The sequence below is a fragment of the Neltuma alba genome, unplaced genomic scaffold (genome assembly GCF_004799145.2).
Source record: "Neltuma alba isolate B1F8T4 unplaced genomic scaffold, ASM479914v2 tig00010970_pilon, whole genome shotgun sequence".
NCBI lineage: Eukaryota > Viridiplantae > Streptophyta > Magnoliopsida > Fabales > Fabaceae > Neltuma > Neltuma alba.
In genome coordinates, this window is record NW_021635733.1 from 264,546 (window position 1) to 284,781 (window position 20,236).

Here is a 20,236-nt window from a genome sequence, read left to right on the forward strand (position 1 = left end):
GCAAGTCCCATGACGGTCGAATAACCAATACCCAATTGGAAAAAAATGAATCTTTTGGCAAAAAAATACGAACTTGAGATTTATTTTAATGTTCATTGGTGGGAATAGACAATGGAATGCAGTGAACCTTAGTGCTACAGCTACGATGATAAAAGGGGGAAAGGATGCTTGACCAGGAAGACATTCCTCAATGAGCGGAATTCAGGGGGTGGAAATTAAATGATGGCTATTATAATCCCAATGCACTCATGTGGTTTATGACCTTGTGAATCGTGATTTCTCCTTGTGGGACCCTTTAAAATGGCGTCCACTCTCACCCCTGAAATCTGACCTTTTTGCGTGGCTCTGTTTCTACAGTGGTTTTTAATGTACATAATATTGATTCATGGCGCCATCATCTAGGTCCTTTTCCAATTCAATCCTCAGGCACTGTGCGCTAGGAGGGTGTGAATGGAGGGTTAAAGGAAGGGACTTTCGACTTTTCCTGTGATAAGCAGCGTCGGATTGATAGCTTAAGAGGCACAAAAAGAAGCAAAAAACAGTCACAGATTCCAGAGCCTCTCAGACTACTATGCCCACAATTCCAGCAACAAGACAAATCATAGACCACCTAACCACTCAAAAAAAAAGCCAACCCCACAATTAAAAAATTTCAATTCTTTCTTCTCAAAGCTCTAATCTTTTGTGCTCCCACTGCTTCCACCTTCTCTCTGCAAGAGGGTTAAATCCCTCCATTCCCTCTTTGTTTCATTTCATCTCCTCTTTCTCTCTCTGTCTCTGTGAATCATGCCTGTTGTTTCAGATGCTTCAGCAACTGCAGAACGCATAAAATGCAGAAGGCCAAGAAGCCATTTGGGTCATCTCATTCAAGAAGCAGATCCGAACCCGCCAATCCCTTCGATAATCGAGTTCACTCGCTGCAAATCAACCATTTCGTCTCTTCTTCTCTCTACTTTCTCCAACAACGCGTCGAATGAGAGTGTACAGGGTAACGGAGTCAACATCGGCGGCAGTGGCAGCGGCCGTAGCAAGAAGAAGAACAATTTCTCTGCGGCTGCAACCTTCAGAGGACTCGGATGCACCGCCGGTGCGTCGCAGCAGGTTTCGGTTCCGGCGGTGATTCGGTCGTCGGCGGACTGGCAAGGAAAGAAGGCTAGAAAGAAGAAGCATAAAAGAAATAGCACCAAGACCTGTCCTGGGGCTGTTGATGGTTCTGGTTCTGCTAATTGCGTTGATTTTCAAGACGTCTGGTGTGGTCCTGGAATTGGGTTTTCGGCCGATGCTGCTGCGTCTGTTGATTGCGTCGTGGCGAGGAAGAATGTTTCTTCGAGAGGGAAGATTGATGTGGAGAGGATGACTCACAGAGAGGTATTATTGTTTCTCTGCATCTTGATTCGCCCTTCCTCTGTTTCTTCTTCACTCTTCTTTCATCCAACGAGTGTTAAAAACACAATCGTTTCCAGTTTACCCTTTCTCGTTCCCTTCTTTAACCGAATCTTATATTCTGCTATGGGTTTCTTGTTGAAATAAATTTCCCATTTGTTTTTGGTGATTGTGTGATCTTTACTTTCTAAATTCGCAATGGGAAATTTGGTATTATTGTCATCATTAGACCTTCATGACTAGTAAGCACTTCTTTCTTGTCTTGTCTTTCTTTCTTTCTTCATCATTCATCGGGATGATGAGGGATCGGTTTTCTTCCTTTCAAATTCATTTTTTGATTTTCGATATCTCTTTTTTACAGTAGTCAGTATTAGCATCCCTCATTCACACAGCACAAAATTTTTTCAACTTACATGTTAAAATTTCAAATATAGTAAAGGAGACAGCCATTCTTTTCCTGTCTCATCCTTCTTCATTACTACAGGATAACGGGGAATGGGTTTTCTTTCCGTGAATTTTCGTGTGTGATTCGTTTTTTTTTTTTTTTTTTAAAGGGGGAAAAAAATAAGTATCTAGCATTACAATCTTTTATTTACCAAGCTTAAATTTTTTGGTCAAATGATTATTTTTTATATATTTTTAGATTTTCAATATAATAAAAGTCGATACTTTCATTTTTTTAAAAAAAAAAGCGGACAATTTTGATTCCCTCCCTTTAGACTTGGTCAACTATGGCCGCTGGTTATAATATTCCTAGTCTACTGACGTATTACGAGTACCAACCGGCCGATCCAGGTCCAGCCGCGTACACGCATATGCTTTTATAGTTACGGACGCCAGACGAAAGTTTAATGACTTGGGAACCGCCCGGTAAATAGAATTATCATCATCATAGGATTATTGTGTGAATGAAGAAGACAGATATTGAGCTGTTGATAGATGTTTAAAGGATTAGCTGATATTTTGATCTCATGTGTGGTATTGTATATCCTGTTTTGGATTGGGAGATTTCTTCAAGGCCTGATGATGGTTCATAAATGTTGCCAGCGTGTATCCTATCTTGGAAGACGAACAGTTAACCCAGAAACCATCTCGTTTCTGGATAATGATCCTGATATCTTCCCAACGCGTCCTCCTGCTCCTGATTCATATGCATCTTCAAGATATTATCGTCATCTTCGACATCCTTCATCCGAAGGTTTTGCTGAGGTTGGTTCTGGCTTTTATATTCTTTATTTTATAATGATCCCATTTCTTTGTTTGATTATCAGGATTTTCTTTTCTTTGGGGAAATAACAGTTGAAAATTCTGAATTTGGAGTTGATCATTGGAATATGCCTTTCATAATTTGTCTGACCACCTCGAATATTCCTATATGACTTTTGTCCGAAATATACTTCATCATGCCTTGTTATTTCCTTTGTAAAGAAGGATGAATATGTGAAAGTGTGTAAGTTTTGCATGTATTTGTGTTGCCCAGCTAGAAAGGATGGCATGAATGTGCTGGTCTACATTTTCTTTTCCTGAAATGAAATGGACAATACAAGGCTGGTGAATGCTGAAAAGTGCTGATCACCCTACATTAGGTAGCAGATGGCACTGAGATCTGGTTTCTAAGTAATAGGATTGACTTTATGGATTTGGGCTTTTATAAGGCAATGATCCATTGGAGGACTAAGTATTCCGGAGCCATGCCAATTACCCCATTGTCAGCAGCTCATGCACACAGGTTAATGGGATGATATAGATAGAAGAGAGATTAAGCAGTAGTTCTGGAGTTATGTGACCTAGTGATTAAACGGTTTATTTCTTGTCATTGAGAGGCTCAAAGATTAGGTCCTCAACCATTATGTTAGCATTCATTCAGTAATGGTAACACTCAGGTCAGAATAGGCCTCCAATATAGGGTGAAGATGCTGATGGACTTAAAGTTGAAGTGTTTGGAATTTGTTTGGTACCGTTGGCCAAGTATGATGTGTTTGTGTGCAAGTATGTGGTGATCTGGTTGCAGATTTTTCTATGAGTATCTGGCCTCCCGATTAATGGAGTAAAATGGACCTGTTAATTCGTCCTATGGTATTGTGAAGACTGTTTCTAGACTTGATTGCTGTGTAATTTGCAAGACTAAATTCTTATGCGTACAACCTCTATGGTTCTACCTCAGACTATTCAATCCCGAACTAGAATGAACCAATTTTGCATTTGGATGTGGCAGAGTTGGATAATTGCAATTTGTTGAAACAAAAACAAATTCGAGCCCATGTATTTGGTAGGGATAACCGTGCTCTATGAGATTAACAAGAAACAATAAACAGGATGCTCCGTTTTTTTGTTTTTTTTAAATATAGTTACCATGATAACCATTTTTGGATAATTATGGACGGGTCAGTTTCACCAGATTGATTGATCATTTCACCAGATTGATTGATCATACAAACTCTAGGTAATGCACAACCCATTAATTTGAGGTGCAGATTTTGGTCAGCTGAACAGAACCTGAATATTTGTTTATGAATGTCGCATGAAGGGCAATATCTGTTACATGCTTAATGCTTCCATGACCATGGATAAGTCTTAGGTTAGGTTGATTACTTGTTATGTTATTTTCTAACCGTTTCTGATTTTTTTTAGTTAGATTTTCTTCCATCCATGTTGGTCTTTATCAATATATCTGATCATTTATTTGCATTTCTGTAATTATTGCTGGATCCCTGTAGATAATGATGCTTCAAGGAGGTCTGCTAATGGGAGGAATGTTAGATTCACATGACCAGTTTAGGGACTGGAGACTTGATGTTGATAATATGTCATATGAGGTAGGTTCTTTCTCTCAATTTTTCTTTCACGATAACATTTCTTCTTGCTTTTAATACATCGTTGGACTGCCTGAATATCTTCATCTTATGTCTCTGGTTTCTGCGGCCTGCAGCAACTTCTTGAGCTTGAAGAGAAGATTGGTTTTGTCAACACTGGTCTCAAAGAAGACGAGATAGGATGCCACATAAGGAAGATTCAATATCCATTTTTGAGTGAAGCATTGAAGCACCATATTAACAAAAAGTGCAGCATTTGTCAGGTGAGTTTGCAAATCTCTACAACCTGATGGGTTTGTCCGGATATCACGTTGTGAAATGATATATAATGTGATCTGTCTAATCTGGATTGTGATGAACAGGAAGAATATGAAGGAGATGATGAGGTGGGGAAGCTAAAGTGTGAACACAGCTATCACTTTGAGTGCATCAGACAATGGCTTGCACAGAAAAATTTCTGCCCAGTCTGTAAGCAAGAAGTTGTGGTTCGTCACTAGGAGACTTGACCCTGATATTTTTTTTTCCTTTTTTCTTTTTTCAAAAAAAAAGGCCTGCTTATATTCACCCTGAAGTTGGTGTATAGCTTTTCATATCTAATACAAGCGAGATTCCATTCTTTGCTTTCAATCTTCTGTTCGTTGAATCTTTTAGTCTTTTGGTCTGCTTTGTGAGTTGGCAATATGTTATATTTGTCAATGATGACGAGACTTAACCAAAATTATACGGCTTGCATTTGACTTGGCAATACTTGTTTATGGGATTGTATTCTGGAAACGGAGATGGTCATTGCAGGCTATACTTATATAATGAAATTAATTACTAATTTAAGCCTCTCTCTCTCTCTCTCTCTATATATATATATATATATGTATGTACGTACGTATAGAAGCCTCGATGACAAACAAAAGGTAAAAGAAGCTGCTTCCAAAGGAAACACTCGTGATTCCATTATTATTGATTAAATAGATGGCAAAAACTGCCATCTGTTATGTGAAAAAGAGAAGAGGGAAAAAAAAGTAACTCTTCACCGTTCTAAATGTTACAACGTTATTTCATACTTCCCCTTTGAAGATCAATAATGTCATGGAAGTCACGCACTTGAAAGCTATACCACGAAAAGAGACAGGCGACATGGTGGGGACCAAACATTTTCCAATATGCAAAGCAGAATGAAAGATCACCAAACTTTTCCATGCATTATCAACAAAAACTTGGGGAAAAAATCACAGGAAGGCAGGGCAGATATCTTTAAGAAATACAAGCATATTCTTTAGACATGACATAATAGGTTTAAATATAGAGAATTTGCTTTGATCCCAGATACATAACCTCTATCCCTTCTGTTGTCTAAACTTAGAATTTTTTCCTTCAAACTATTTTTATACATGTCAAGGAGAATTTATGTTAAAGAGAATTTTAGTAAGGGCTGCCAACACATTTTTTTCCTCAAATAATTAAGACTAATTTTTTAAATCTCGTTAAATTAGTTATGTAGCAATAGATATGCGTCTGTGTCCTTTATATTCGTTGTTATTCTTTACAAATATGGACTTTCAGCGTCGGGCTAGTAATACATACAACAGAAAGCCTTGCTTTGTCTTGCATCATCTATCTATCCACCTGCCTACCTACCTATCTATGAAGGAGTATCTTCTCTGCAAAGAATTGATCTTGTGATCCTTTTGAAGTAGAGGAAACAGGAAAGATGTGCTTGTCATCTAAAGAGAGAAATGAACTAATCCATGTCGTGATGAATGAGAAACTCTGTTAAACATGGATACACATGATCTGCAACCTGCATTAAAACAGGAAAAAAGTGACAACAATAGAAATTACTTCAAATGAAAAACTCAATTGGTCAGATTATATGCAATCTCTGTCTCATAAGTCATAAAAAAACAACAGTCAAAATAATCTCACCTGACGACCCCCCACCAAGTCATAGTGGGCATAGTGTGGACCTCCGGGCTCACCGAAAACCTTATAGGTAAGTAATTCTTCAGGAATAAGCTTAGCCGTTTCTGTTTCATATATGTGATCACATCCATCATAAAACTTTTTGTCAGTTTCCATGTTTGATAGACTCTTCGATAAAAATATATATATGTAAACAGCCTTTTCAACTCCACATACCGTACACAGCTTCAGAAGGGCAGATTAGATCTTGGTCACCAGCAACTGCTAAGATAGGCACCTTGCTCTTGGCGAGATGTTCTTTGTAGAAGAAAGATCCACTCCTATCACATAAACCACCCTTCTCGAAAACTGATTTTAACTGCAAGAGAAGCTTAGAAGGTATTGTACCTTCCATTTTTATGATTCAGTCTCTGAAAGTTGGGATAAATGTTTTGTAGAAGTACGTGCCGGCTAGAGTATTTAAGAAGTTGCATAAAATGCAAAACTAAAGCCAAAGGTAACACTTCTAGATTTGTCACTTACAGAAGTTGTTGAGAACAAGTTTTTGGTATAGCTTTTCATCCATTTCTTCAGCTGAAATCTGAGAATTTAGCCATGATAAAACATAGGGAGGATAGTTCACGAGAGGATAAACAGCAACAAGTATTGGCCCCACTGGAATAACAGGAATCTTTAATGCCTGAACAGGATCAGCCTGCAAATGAAGAACTCATTTACTTAATTTGTTATAATGTTCAACTTAGAGACATATCATTGAAGGAAAAAGGGGGCATCACAGTTTCATTCATCACTTGCCAGTGGTAAAAGCAACTTGAGAGATGATCTTGAAGGTGAATAGTCAAGTGACGATGCCAATGTAACAACTGATGCCAGCCCAGAATCCTTTCCATGAAAACCTGAAATTGCAAGCATCAAGAACTTCACCAAAACGTTTACATTCTTTGGGAATAAGATTTTGCAACTCAAAAATAACCAAAACCCCTCAACACATAAGTCATTCTAATCACAGGTATTACGCTGTTGATTTTGAGATGAACACAGAATTTCACCTGGGAAATAAATGGATTAGATTAGAGTTATCCAAGTGAATTGACTCACAAACCTCATGTTTTTAAGATTTCAATTCTAGCTCCATACTTGTTTAGTTCAGAGTATTGTTTCTTCCAAGTCCAAATGGAAAACAATTTTCCCAGCACTTCTAAGCATCTAGGGCCCAACATGAAGCATGGCAGCTTATGGTTGGGTTTGCCACTACTAATGGGTGCCAGGTGCAGTTGAAGTTCGAGTTAGATCATGAATTATATATTGTAACAAGCTTGAACCAAAAGCAGGGAAAATTAAATTTTGATGGTTCTTTCAAGGAAGCGTGAAAGGAAATAAAAAATGCAATTCAGCAAAACTTACAACAGCGTGAGAGAGTAGCATATAACAGGATACCCCCCATTGAGTGACCAATAGCATGCAGTTTTCCATCCTTTGGTTGGCAATGAGTCCTTATGTACTCCATCTAAGGCGAGTCAGAAGTATGAAATCAGTGATAAACTTATGAAACAATACTACTATAAATTTACTTCAGCTTTTTGGAATGTCTATGAAATTATCACGAAAGAATGTCACCTCACCGCAGCAGGTACATCCTCTTCCAGGTAATGGTCGAAGTCCCAATCATTCTTCGCAACCAGCTCAAGTTGTTCCTGAAATTCTTGAATGCTGGTTATAAAACGCTCTTGCATCGCCAAAACGTGAGCTGGGAATAATGGCCGATCCCCTGCAGCAATAGCCTGAAGCCTACGGATCAAATCCCTCATTTGACTAGCAACAGTAGAACTTTCCCTCATTCCCCGCAAATCTGGAAAAAAATATATTTTCATATTGTCCAGTTTTAATCATAAAATAGTAGATGGTAAGAAGTAGAAGCTCTCCAGGTCATGACACAGACCCCCACTGATAAAGTCTAAAACTTCATTGGATAATCTTGGAAAGACATCCATTAGCTTCGCTGTTGGTCGTAGCTTGTCATATTTAGTCACTATCTCAGATTCTAACCCTCTGATTTTCATGTAAGGAGTTTCTGAGTCAAACGAAGCTCCAAGGTCTTTGAAAATTTCCTTTGAGTAAACTCCGTGAGTGCTTAACCCAGAACCTCGAACTTCAAGGGTCCAGGTATCAAATCCTAGTGCAGCCATATACCGAGCAAATGAAGACTGAAAGCAAACATATTTTGTTATACAAAAGAACAACAGAGAATTCATAATAGAGAATAAGATTGTGAGGTTATGGCATTTCACAGGAACAGAGCTACCTCAGGAGAGAGATCATAGCCAATAGCATTGGTTGCAACGCCTGACAATAGTAAAAGTGGGTGGTTCCTGGTAGGTGCCTGGGAATGAAGTTTTTCTTTTTGCATTACTTTCAATTATCGACGAATTGTGGCTTTCTCTGATAGATTAACTAAATATAGCTAAACGAAGCCATTTACAAACAAATAATGGATACTAAGATCCCCAGGAACATGCAAAGTTGAATCATCCAAGTGCAGAAATTGAAATTACAAAAAGGAGAAGATGCTACAGAGAACCTTGGGAGAGGGCAGGTAGCGCCAGAGAGCGAGCTTCCAATCGGAGTCGGAAACAGAGACATAATGAAGCTCATCGGCGGTGCATAATGACCGGCGCTTATCGTTTTCCCTCTGTTGAAGCCAACCAAGAAATGCCACAGGCCTCGCCGGTGAAGGCACCGATACCCTCCGGCTGACAAAACTCACAGCCTTCGGTTTGGGGTCAGTGACCCAGAATCCAGGGCTAATCCTGTTAAGAAGCATAATTCGGGATTGGGTTATGTAAACAAGTGATACTTTGAGAGAATGATAGAGAGATATTTGGGGCAGTGAGCCAATGAGGCCGAAACTCGTTGATTCAAAGAAAGAGAAACACCAAGAATGAGAAGTTAAGAACACCCTAAGTCAGGATTATTTCTGGATGCAATATAACAAATTTATGGATTACGTAGATGATAGGGATGGCAGGTTCGCCTTTGTGGGAAGTAATTCGAAAATGTGATGGGATAGGGAAGAGTCCTCTCACGAGAAACGTCAAAAATCTTAATTCTTACCCGCGTTTCCAGGATCAAAAGGACAATGGCTAATTTCAGTTGATTATTCAACGCCATGATTTCGGAATCAAAAAGAAGAGATTAGTCTTGTGCGAGGCGCCGCGGCGCGGGCATTGGTGTTCATAGTCATAAGACTAAAAAAATTAAGGAAAAAAAATACTCCTTGATATAAGCTAATACTGTCTCCCGTCTTTAATATAAAATTTTATTTAATTTTTATTTTGGTTCTAAATATAAGATCACAATCTATTTTGTCTCTTATATTTATATATTTTTTTTAAAATAATTTTTCTAACAATGATAATTCTAACCAATATACTTAATTAGCAAAGATATTTTAGGAAAGACAACACCTATTTCTGACAAATAACTAACTCAACTTACTTTCTTAATATTATCAAATTAGTCAACTGGCTCTTATAATTAAAATCGGAGGTAGTATAAAAATTAGTTAATTAATTTGAATAAATTAAAAAATTAGTTAACTTAGTTAGTTTTTGTGTGTGAAGTAATTAAGTTAATTATGTGTAATAAATAAATTTTTTAAAAATATTTTTACTAATCATATGTATTAGCTCAAATTATTATTTGATAAAATATTTAATATATATAAATACTATAACAATTACTTTTAAAAAATAAATATAAAAATAAATAAAATTAAAATTTTATATTCACGGTCAAATTAAAACAAAGATAATATTTACAGCGCACATGTTAAATTGCGTGGCGTGATGGAAGAACTTTCGTTTCCAAAGAGAAGACGACATCCGGAATTGGATCTGGGGTGGGTTGTGGTGGGCTTTTTTTTGTTTTTCTGTTTTTTTTAATCTCTTTCTTCTTGTTGTTGTTAAACACTTAAGCACATTTTTCACAATCTCATACCCTCTCATTAACAATAATGGCAAAAAAGGTGTACAGCAAATGCATTATTAAAGAAAGTTGTTCCTCTTTGACAAATAATATAGTTATAGAATTAATAATGTTGGGATTATCTTTTTAAAAATAATTTTACCAAAACTTTATCTTAACTTATGTAAAAATGTTTTGAGAAGATAATTTAGATACTCAGTAAAAACTTTTGGTACAAGTAGCAACTCCTATCCTTTTTAGATGAGTTTGTAGGATCTCAAAATGAGTTTTGTGGTGGGGGTGTCTCCCCTTTTTTATGTGTAAAATAGGAGAGATAACTACTGTTATGAATCTCTTGATTGAATTTCATAATTCAAGTTTAATAATTTGTTTTAAAATATAAATTAATTTATTTTAATTTTCTATAATTATAATAGACGCCTAGAAAAAAAAAGAGAGAGAGATAATTTTTTTTTAATTTTTAAGGACTACTAATAATACAAATTCATTGAGTAATTTATAAATTTGTATTGATTGGGTGGTAAATAATGTTAAATGGCTTTTTAGTTGTAAATTTGTATTATGTGAATAATATTAAATACTCATAATTTGAAGATATTTCTAATAACTCATTTGTAAATTTAATTCTTTTAATTTTCCTTGAAGATACTTGAGATATGACAAGCTGGATGTACAGGCCATGCCTATATTTTCGGTGAAAAGCAAAATTAGTAATTAAAAGTAATGCATCAGATCCCATAATAAATTCAGTACCAACCAAAATATAAATGGGGAATGAATTTGGGTTTTTTTTTTTGGCATGAAAATGACAGATAAAAATGAGAAAAAAGCTGTTACTTGAGGGAGTCATTAAATGATATATTTGCAAAAATTGCACAATTCGCAAATCTCTAATCCAAGAGATCCAACTCTGACTTTCGGTTTCCCGGAAGAAAAAATTTGATTGTGATGGATGAACCACCGTGCCCTTTTCAAGTCCAGAAACCCTTCCATTTGGCGTGGAAAAATCAGTTTCAGACATAATTGAAAGAAATAATTAAACCTTTTCAAATCTTATGAAACAGTTTGTTTTTTTTTTTTTGCTTTCATGTATAAGACTGAATGAAATGTTTAGAAAATGCTCTTACCGCATTGGAAGGGAAAAAAGCTTCAATTCTCCAATCTAACCTTCAGATTTCAGTTCATTGTTTTGCTAAACTATTTTAATATCTACGTCACATGAGATGCTTATTTTAAATTATTCTTTTTTAGGAAACTCAGATTCTGCTCAAGACAGGACAAAACTGAAGAAAAAAATTGAACTTGTTCTGAAATCTGACGTTTTTGTTAGATGAACACAAAAGGCTAAAGTGACTTTCAACTCCACAGACGCGATACTAGTAACAATGCTAATGAGGGATTTTCACCGGAAAACAGATCTAGCGGCAGTAGCTTGCCTTATTGAAATGAATTTCTATGATCCATAAATAAAAAACATGAGAAAAACTAGATTTGCTTTGTCTGATCTCACACTGCATTCATTTTTCATGTAAAGATAATAATGGTCAAAGGAAAAAATGAAACTAAACACAACCTAGTCCTTATTAAGATTCTGTGAGCAACTAAAGTATCTCCATCATCAAAGAATGAAAGCCATGTTCCAACCCCAAATATCTCCCTCCTCACATCACAATGGCTGTGTGGCTCTGTTTGGCTGCTGAGTGCTCTCTGCAGGAAATTGCCTTGATGCATCTGAAAACGCCGCCGCTGCCGCGGGGGTCATGGACTGGTATTGAGAAGGCAAAGGAGCAGTTTGCTGCTGCTGTATGTAATATGCTTGTTCTTGCGCAGGTCCACCATAATCATAACCATAATTACTTGTGGTAGCAGGAACCGGAGCAGAAGCAGCAGAGGAAGCAACTGTTATGGACTGTGGTTGGTGATGGATTTGAGATACTCCCACATACTGTTGCTGCTGATATTGCCCGGAAGGCATTTGAACAAATGCTGGAGTGGGGGGCACAGGTGCTTTATAAACAGTCTGAGCAGCCACCTCAGGCATGGAAGGAGTGGCTGGCTTTGTGGGGTAAACAGGTGGAGTACCAGCAACACTTTGGGATATCAATGGCCTGCTTGAGGTCATCACATTTGGGTCAGCTTGCATAGTCATATTGTAAGGTTGAGCATGTCCTACAGGCATTACATAAACTGGGTACTGCTGATTAATTGGATGAGGAATCTGCTGCTGTGAAGGTGTGGCATAAACTGGGTAGTAGGAAGACATTGGAACTTGACCTGTGGCTGCTGGGTGGGGGATATAGTGGGTACTGGCATGAACAAATTGTTGTTGCTGCTGCTGTTGATGTTGCTGCTGCTGGATTTGCTGACTTTGATCCAACGGTGGGGGTACTGTGTAATTAGAATCCTGAGCTCGTTCTCTTTGGTATCCAGCATTGGGATCTGACATGTCATTCTTAGAATGTGATAGTGCTGGTGCTTTCTGATCTGCATATGCAGCTTGGACTTGATCCTGATAGTAAACAGACCTTGAGAAAGAGGCTGCAGATGCAATGCTGCTATCACTGAACACCAAAAAAAAAAAAAATCATGAGAAAAAAAATGTAGTTTCTTCTTTCACAAAAAGAGGCATGTATATATATGTACTGAAGTTTGATAAAAGAAAGATGCAAAATGAGAGTACCTTGCCACTGAATCTGGAGAAGGCAAGTTTAAACCACCACTAGTCCTTGGTTGTGCAAGCTGCAAAGGCAATGGAGGCTTTCGAAGCGCAGCAGGTGCTCCTTGATCTGATCTTTCATCATCAGAGATGACCCGATTCATATTATCACTGGTCACCAAAGCTGGTGAAGACATGGTCATAGGCGCAGGGATTGTAGGCATAGGAGCAGACAGCATAGTCATAGCATACCCTTCATCTTGCTTAATCCCACTAGCAACAAAGGTCATTTGCGCCAACTGTTCCTCAATCCCTGGCCTCTGTTCTTGTTGCAGCCTGCTGTTACCAATTTCATCAATACGAACCCGAATTGGAGGCAGGTTAGCCATTGAAGGGGATGAAGAAGAAGACCCATATGAAGAACTGTTATCCACCAGAGGGGAGTCTGGCAAGGAATGAATCTCAGGCAAATTCTTGACCTGTTTGTTGCTATCAGCCTGAAGCTCTGTAGCTTGAGCTTCCAAATTACTGCTGGAATTACTGGCTGGAACCTTGTCAAGGTTCACCACGCCTTCAACAGCGGCAGAATCCGACACCCCCCGAGTGAGAATCCCAGAATTGTTGAGAGCATCCACGAACCATGTCTCCGACTTGGCATCATCAAGAAGTGAGCCCATTGACACTGTAGACTCTGGCTTAGAGAAAAAGAGAAAAAGCCTTAACCTTGTGGGCCTAGGAGGAGAAGCAGCCGTTAAACGCTCGTGTTCTTCGATCATGTTCTCTAAGTCTTCGTCTGTGGAGACTGATATGAGATTGTCGAGATCTTCATGGGGGAGTTGGTACTTGAGCGTGAAGGGTCGGCCATTCAGCAGAGTACGAGAGAGCCGGCCACAGAGCTCCTTGAGGGAGGAATGTCGATCGACGACGACGATCCGAGTGTCGCCGCCGATGTAACAAAGCGTTTTATCATGTGGACGCGGCATGATGTGGCCGCCATAACTGCACATCAAGCGAAGCTTAGCTCCAGGAACAGCAGGGAGCGGCTCATCAACCCAGTTTTCAACAATGCGGGACCGAGGAGAGCTCTCCACCGACTCGGGGCAGTTCAACTGAGCACTTGTGGCGTTTGTTGTGATTGGAGCTGCTTGGACGGGTGCCGTTGAAGGTGGTGCCGGCGGGGGTGGATCCATCAGAGACTCTGCCTCTACGACTTATCTCCGAGGGCCGGAATTCAATGAAAGCAATAGAAACAGAGAGAACAAGTGGAAGATGATACTCTTATAGGTAATTCCATTCTTTGACTTTATAAGTGAAAAGCAACCACAAATGGATGCTCCAAAGGGACGCTGAGTCGGCCACAGCTTGTTATTCTCTTACTAATTTTTTAATTTAACCGATGGCTTTTCCCAAAGTATTCAATGACAAGTTTCAAAGAGCAAAACTTGTAGTTTTAGAATACCACCACTGATTTATCTCAAAAAACAAAAAAAACAAAAACCCACCATAGATTAAACACCATTGAAGTGGCAAGAATCACTTCAAGTTCGACCTTTGGCTTATGCTTAAGAGAAACTCACTTCACTAATCTACCAAACATAATCAGCAACGAAGGTATCAGATAATTTTTAGGTTTTTATCTGATATATCTTTCTGCTGAGTTTCTTAAATGGCCCTTGCCAGCACCTTATCAGTTATCATATAAATTCAGGTGGAAGTCAACTCTAACAGTAGTGCCCAAAACGTGACCTCTCACATGTTATCACATTCACATTGTTCTGCAAGTCATGAACAGATTACATAACAGAGAGAAAGAGTAACATTATAGGTTCCATTTTGACCCAAGTTTGCTTGCATACTATAATAACTTGGAAATTCATGTTCTTTGTTTTGTCATGAAGAAGACATATTTACAGCTATATTGTATCTTTTTCATACGCGTTTGCTTCTAAACTCCATGAAAGAAGAAGATCATACCATATCTTGTAGTGTTGCTTGAGTTTCACAAATACTTGAAAGTGGATAGGTAAGAGACAGTCAAAGTTTGTGAAGGCAAGGGAGGGAAAACAGATGCACGTGGGTGATGATGTATTGGTACTTGTGCATGGCTTGTTAAGTTACAGCTTGAATTGAGTGGCTGTTTATAAACGCAACTCAGGCTGTTATGAAGTTTTGTCCCCCGCTTCTTTATTCTACACTAAACTTCTTGGATCTTTTTGGTCAATCTTAAAATATATATATATAATATTCCTGGGACCTACTGTTTTCCAATTTTTGATGAGTCTTATGAAAGTAAAAGATGCTAGGAATACTTGCATAATGGACTCAAGTCTAAACTCTTTTGAAATCCACAAGGAATAGGATGATTCAAGTCTCAGCTTCAAGCCGCTTCGTTATATCTTACTCCATTAATGGATATATATAAATACGTTATTGACTCATCCAACTTTATTAAATTTTTAAAATAAAATTATTTGGCATCTAGTACTGTTTATTGAATGAGATTGACCACGGTTAAGTCTAAATGGGGATGAATTGTCTTATTCACTAGTGTTGCATCCATGACTTGTCTCAGGGATTTCTGGGTTTTTGCACATCAACCACAGTTGGCATTATTACAAAAAGTTTAATAACTATAAAAACTGTACCTTTTTTTAAAATATATATATATATATATATAATATTTTGTGTTTGATAGGTTGGCCTCCCTTCAGCCACGAGGAGGAGGCTCAGGGTGCAATGGTTGAGTAAAACAAAACCCAAGGGAGCAACTATAGGAGGACTAACATGGGCAACAGAATTGAGAAATATATTTATGATTATGATAATTACTTCTTTTCTAGTACTTAATAAATAATATGTTTATGTTGATGCGCCAGTTTCTGGTATTCTGATGGCCACATGCGTTCTTGAGATTAACATTGTGTTCTTTGTGGATGTGCTCCTAAGCTGTAATTATGCATACAGATGAAGAGTCTGGTTCAATTCAATGAACACGTTAAATAAGCCAAGAAGTACATTCTCTCTTAACTTTGTTTCTTGCTAGATACAGTTTGATGACTCCTATGTTTCGAAGTTTACAATTCACATTCTGCATCCCCAAATTGCATCATGTTACCAGCATCATTGGATGTAATTTTTCATATCTTCTTTTATCAATTGGAGCTATAATTTTTTTATCTAATATTCCTCATGCTCTTTCCTATCTTAGAGTTAATAAAAGGATTTGTCTTTGATCATTCTGAAGTGTAACATTTCAATCTATTTTGTCACTTAAATTTATAAGTTTTTTCTTAATTTTTTTATTGATTACATATATTAATCATTAATGAAATAATTTCCAATGCAAATATGCTAGAAAAAAATGAGTATACAGTATTTCACAAATAACTAATTTAACTTATTTTTTTAATATTTATAAATTAATTATTTAACTTTTACATCCAAGACAGGAGGAAGCATATAATTTTGAAGTTATTGCCTTTTTGGTAATAAATAGTAGTAGAGCGTTACTGCTTACTAGGTTTTTTTTTTTTTTTTGCCAACTACTACTTACTAGTTAAAGAAATGGTAAATCAACAAATGAGTTTGTAAAATAATGGTGTGAAAAATAAGTTCGATTCCATTTATAATTTCAAATTGTTAGTGTATGTTTTTCTAATTAAAAAAAGCTGCAAATCAATTATAGATTATAGAGCTTTTCAAAATTCAAGGTTATTAAAATAATAAGAATAATAAACGTTTGGCCAAAAAAAAACCTTCAAGAAAAAATAAATTTGCAATTTTGCATGGAGATAATATATGGAGTAGTGGATAACGTCATTGTCCGATGGAAGAAAAAAGAGAGTGGATAATGTCATTGTCCGGTTATTATGAAATTCTTGCATCATCATAAATTGCATTCTGATTTGAGAAGAAAGCTCGGAATTACTTGAATCTGCAAATAAGTGCCCTACATGTTATTTATTAATTGAGGTTAATGATTTTAATACTCCTCCGGTCCTAATTATAAGACCCAATTGACTTATTTGAGGAGATTAAGGAAGTAAGTTAAGTTGGTTATTTATAATAAATAAGTATTATTATTCCTAAAATATCCTTACTAATTAAGTATATTGGCTAAAACTATCATTATTAGAATGATTATCTTGGAAAAAAATGCATAAATATAAGAGAGAAAATGGATTGGGTCTTATAATTAGGACCAAATAAAAAGTCAAATTGGGCCTTACAATAAGGACCGGAGGAGTATTAAATAACGAAGAATGTTAATAAAGCATAGCTTTCAAATGATATAAAAAAAAAAGAAGCAAAAGAAAAAAAGAGATGGCGTGATCTTGTGCAAACGAACAAAATGACAAAATACAGCTCAAAATAGTACAGCGTTAATCTGGTTTAGAGAGTCATACACCGTACAAAACTGTTACGAGGAATTTTTATGACTGTGGAATTTGATATCTGTTTCCATCTGCGTCACATTGCTTATATGTTAGTTCTCATTTAATAAGGTGTTTGTTATAAATATTGAGAAACTCTTTTTTTTTTACCAAATTTTGAGAATAATTTAACATGTTGATTCTGACGCCTTGTGATTTCCATTGTAAACAATTAAGGCCATTACCAGCTAAATGTGACACCGGCACATGCTGCACTTAAATGTTTTCTTCAAAATCTTATTCTTTATGGCACAAGTACTTTGACATAAACTCCTAAATATATCATTCAAGTGCTTATTATTCAAAATATCTTCTTTGGATCCATTCCACAAAAAATACTCATCAATAAGGATACATGTATAGGGTTCTTCGGATTTTAATTTTCCCAAGATTTAAAGATGCACCCAACATTTTAATCTTGTTTTTCAAGGACATTCAATACCCTAATTTTTTTAAGAAAATTTGAATAAAATGACATTTGAATTTGCAAAACTCTCAATGCTCATTTAAGCTTATAAAATTGCAAATTAGTCATAATGACTAAATTGAAATTTTGAAATGTTAATGAGTTTGCAACATTAACTTTTAATTTTTTTTATAAAAAAAAACCTCAAGCCACCCTTACTTGCCTGCCGGCATCGGAATTCAGGTGGCCACCGGTCACCAGAGCTCTAGTGGATGGACGATGATCGGTTGCCAGAGTGTCAGCGATCAGCAACTATTTTTGAGATTTCTTAACTTTTATAATATGATTAACAACTCTTGTAACGATATCCACAACTTCATCAACGCTATTAATAACATGTTTTTTTTAGGTTTTTAAACTGAAATTTTTTTCAACATTCATAATGCGATTAACAATTCTTATAACGATATTTACAATTTCATTAACGCTATTAACCATATGTTTTTTTAGGATTAACAACTCTTATAATGATATTTACAACTTCATTAACGTTATTAACTACATGTTTTTTACATTATGAAAGTTGAAAAATCCCAATTTAAAAGCCTGAAAAACATGTATTTAATAGCTTTGTAAACATCGTTGTAAGAGTTGTTAATTACGTTATGAATGTTGAAAAAAATTTCAGCTTAAAACCTGAAAAAACATGTGGTTAATAGTGTTAATGAAATTATGAATATCGTTACCAGGAGTTGTTAATCATATTATAAAAGTTGAAAAAATCTCAAAAATAGTTTCTACGGATCGGTCGTTGGCATTACATTAGAGCTCCACTTACTTATGGCCACCTGAACTTGAACTTTGATGCTGACTAGCTAAAATTGCTTACTTTAGGCAAAAATAGTTAATAGTTTAATAAAAAGAATCAAAATTGTTAATTTTAACTATTAAAAATTTAAGATGAATAAGATGAAAATGGTAATTTTAAATAAATAAAAGGGGTGATATTGCATCAAATTTAAAAGCTTATAAATAAAATTACACCACTAGAAAGATTAAGACATTAAGTGCACCCCAAAAATTAAAATCGGAGTGCTGAGTATTGCTTTAGCCCTTTTTTTTTAATTTTTAGAATCACATAATTTATTTTCACCAGTTTTGTAAACAAAACCTTAGAATTTATGAATTGGGAGTTTTCTCACTTTCTGCAATATAAGTTTACTTGACTTGTTGGTCCATTCCTTGTTAAGAACCGTAAATTGTACTACTCGTCCTGTTATACATGTCTAAGCTAATGAAGAAGTTGGTTTTGAATTTTGATCAAGTAACACTTTAATTTTTTCCCCCTAAAACTAAGACCTTACTTTATTTTATCTATTAAGTTTATTATTTTTTCCTCAAACTAATTTATCTAATTTGTAAATTGAATATAATATAATATTATAATAAAGAGATTATGTCACATTTTTTAAAATTCAGTAATTTTTCTTAATTTTTTTAATTTATTCAAATTAATTATGTAGTGTTTTTAATAACAACCAGAAGAATAATTTTCATAGAATTTTTCAAGATTATAAGTTGTAGCATGCATAATCGGACCCACAGTTACAGTGGCAGTTAGAATGTTCCTTTTTTTTTTAAAAAAAAAAAAAAGTTTATGATATTTTCTTAGCAGCAAAATTTATGACATGTTAAATGTAATAGAATGAGGTGTGAATATTATTATTAGTAATTTAGTACTACCTCCAGTCCTAATTATAAGACCCAGTTGACTAATTTGAGAAGATTAAGGAAAGAAGTTAAGGTAGTTATTTGTAATAAATAGGTATTGTCTTTCCTAAAATATCCTTACTAATCAACTATATTAGCTAGAACTACAATTATTAGAAGGATTATTTTAGGAAAAAATACATAAATATAAGAGACAAAGTGGATTAGGTTTTTATATTTAGGACCAAAATAAAAGTCAAACAGGGTCTTATATTAAGGACCGGAGGTAGTATTGAAAAACGAAGGCAAGTTGTAAGTATTGGTGAATATTATTCAACTGTGTCTCATGGCAGCATCTTGTTTCTGTTCCAATTATTTTAGAATGAGACAATCCTGTTTCTAAAGATTTCATAATAGGACAAAAACAGAACAAGACAAAATTGTTTCGGGACAGGATAAGACGAGGGACGCAAGATGCGGTTGTCCCATCTTAGTCCTATCGCAATATATTATCTTTATTTTTAATTATTATATATTTATTTTACTTGTCACTATAATAGTATTTTGGTAATAATATTTATCAATTATTATTTTTTATTTGTTTATAAGTTGTTTTTGGATGGGTTACATAATATTCTTTATAGTGAATATTTTAGGTTTGTTTATTTTTTGTCTCTTTTGATTACAAAAAAATATTTTTTTTCTTTGTCATTGTTTTCTCATTTCTATCTATTTTCCTCACATAGCTTTTATTATAAGTTCTTACAGTTCTTATATAGTTAGTTTTTAAATTAAAAAAATAAAAAAATTCAAAAAAAAAAGAAATGAAACGTCTCTATCCTGTCTTAATTGGAACGGGATGCGACACGAGACGGAAAAACCGTCCCATCTTAGTTATCAAGACGAGATTGGGATGGGGTCGTCCCTGTCTTAT

General features: G+C 35.7%; 3 protein-coding genes across 4 annotated transcripts; 1 reads left to right on the forward strand and 2 right to left on the reverse strand.

Annotated features, from left to right (window-relative positions):
* Positions 1 to 553: 553 nt before the first annotated feature.
* On the forward strand, positions 554 to 5,027 carry LOC114760288 (NEP1-interacting protein-like 2). Of its 2 annotated transcripts, XM_028949544.1 has the most exons (5): positions 640 to 1,368; positions 2,431 to 2,592; positions 4,101 to 4,199; positions 4,313 to 4,459; positions 4,559 to 5,027. In XM_028949544.1, exons 1-5 carry the CDS (start codon positions 787 to 789, stop codon positions 4,691 to 4,693), a joined length of 1,125 nt encoding a protein of 374 aa, XP_028805377.1. In that variant the 5' UTR covers positions 640 to 786; the 3' UTR covers positions 4,694 to 5,027. The 2 variants fall into 2 exon arrangements, with proteins under 2 accessions (XP_028805378.1, XP_028805377.1); XM_028949545.1 differs by lacking the exon at positions 2,431 to 2,592 and having other exon boundaries at positions 554 to 1,368.
* A 412-nt stretch (positions 5,028 to 5,439) lies between these two features.
* On the reverse strand, positions 5,440 to 8,987 carry LOC114760297 (uncharacterized). Its single transcript, XM_028949553.1, has 10 exons — positions 8,692 to 8,987; positions 8,416 to 8,493; positions 8,053 to 8,317; positions 7,736 to 7,962; positions 7,518 to 7,620; positions 6,909 to 7,009; positions 6,636 to 6,807; positions 6,330 to 6,500; positions 6,117 to 6,217; positions 5,440 to 5,991 (listed from the first exon to the last, which is right to left on the reverse strand). The coding sequence occupies exons 1-10, from the start codon at positions 8,932 to 8,934 to the stop codon at positions 5,932 to 5,934; spliced, it is 1,521 nt and encodes a 506-aa protein (XP_028805386.1). The 5' UTR covers positions 8,935 to 8,987; the 3' UTR covers positions 5,440 to 5,931.
* Positions 8,988 to 11,499: 2,512 nt separating this feature from the next.
* Positions 11,500 to 13,984, reverse strand: LOC114760361 (flocculation protein FLO11-like). The gene is made up of 2 exons (XM_028949625.1): positions 12,778 to 13,984; positions 11,500 to 12,658 (listed from the first exon to the last, which is right to left on the reverse strand). The coding sequence occupies exons 1-2, from the start codon at positions 13,941 to 13,943 to the stop codon at positions 11,764 to 11,766; spliced, it is 2,061 nt and encodes a 686-aa protein (XP_028805458.1). The 5' UTR covers positions 13,944 to 13,984; the 3' UTR covers positions 11,500 to 11,763.
* Between the last annotated feature and the right edge of the window lie 6,252 nt (positions 13,985 to 20,236).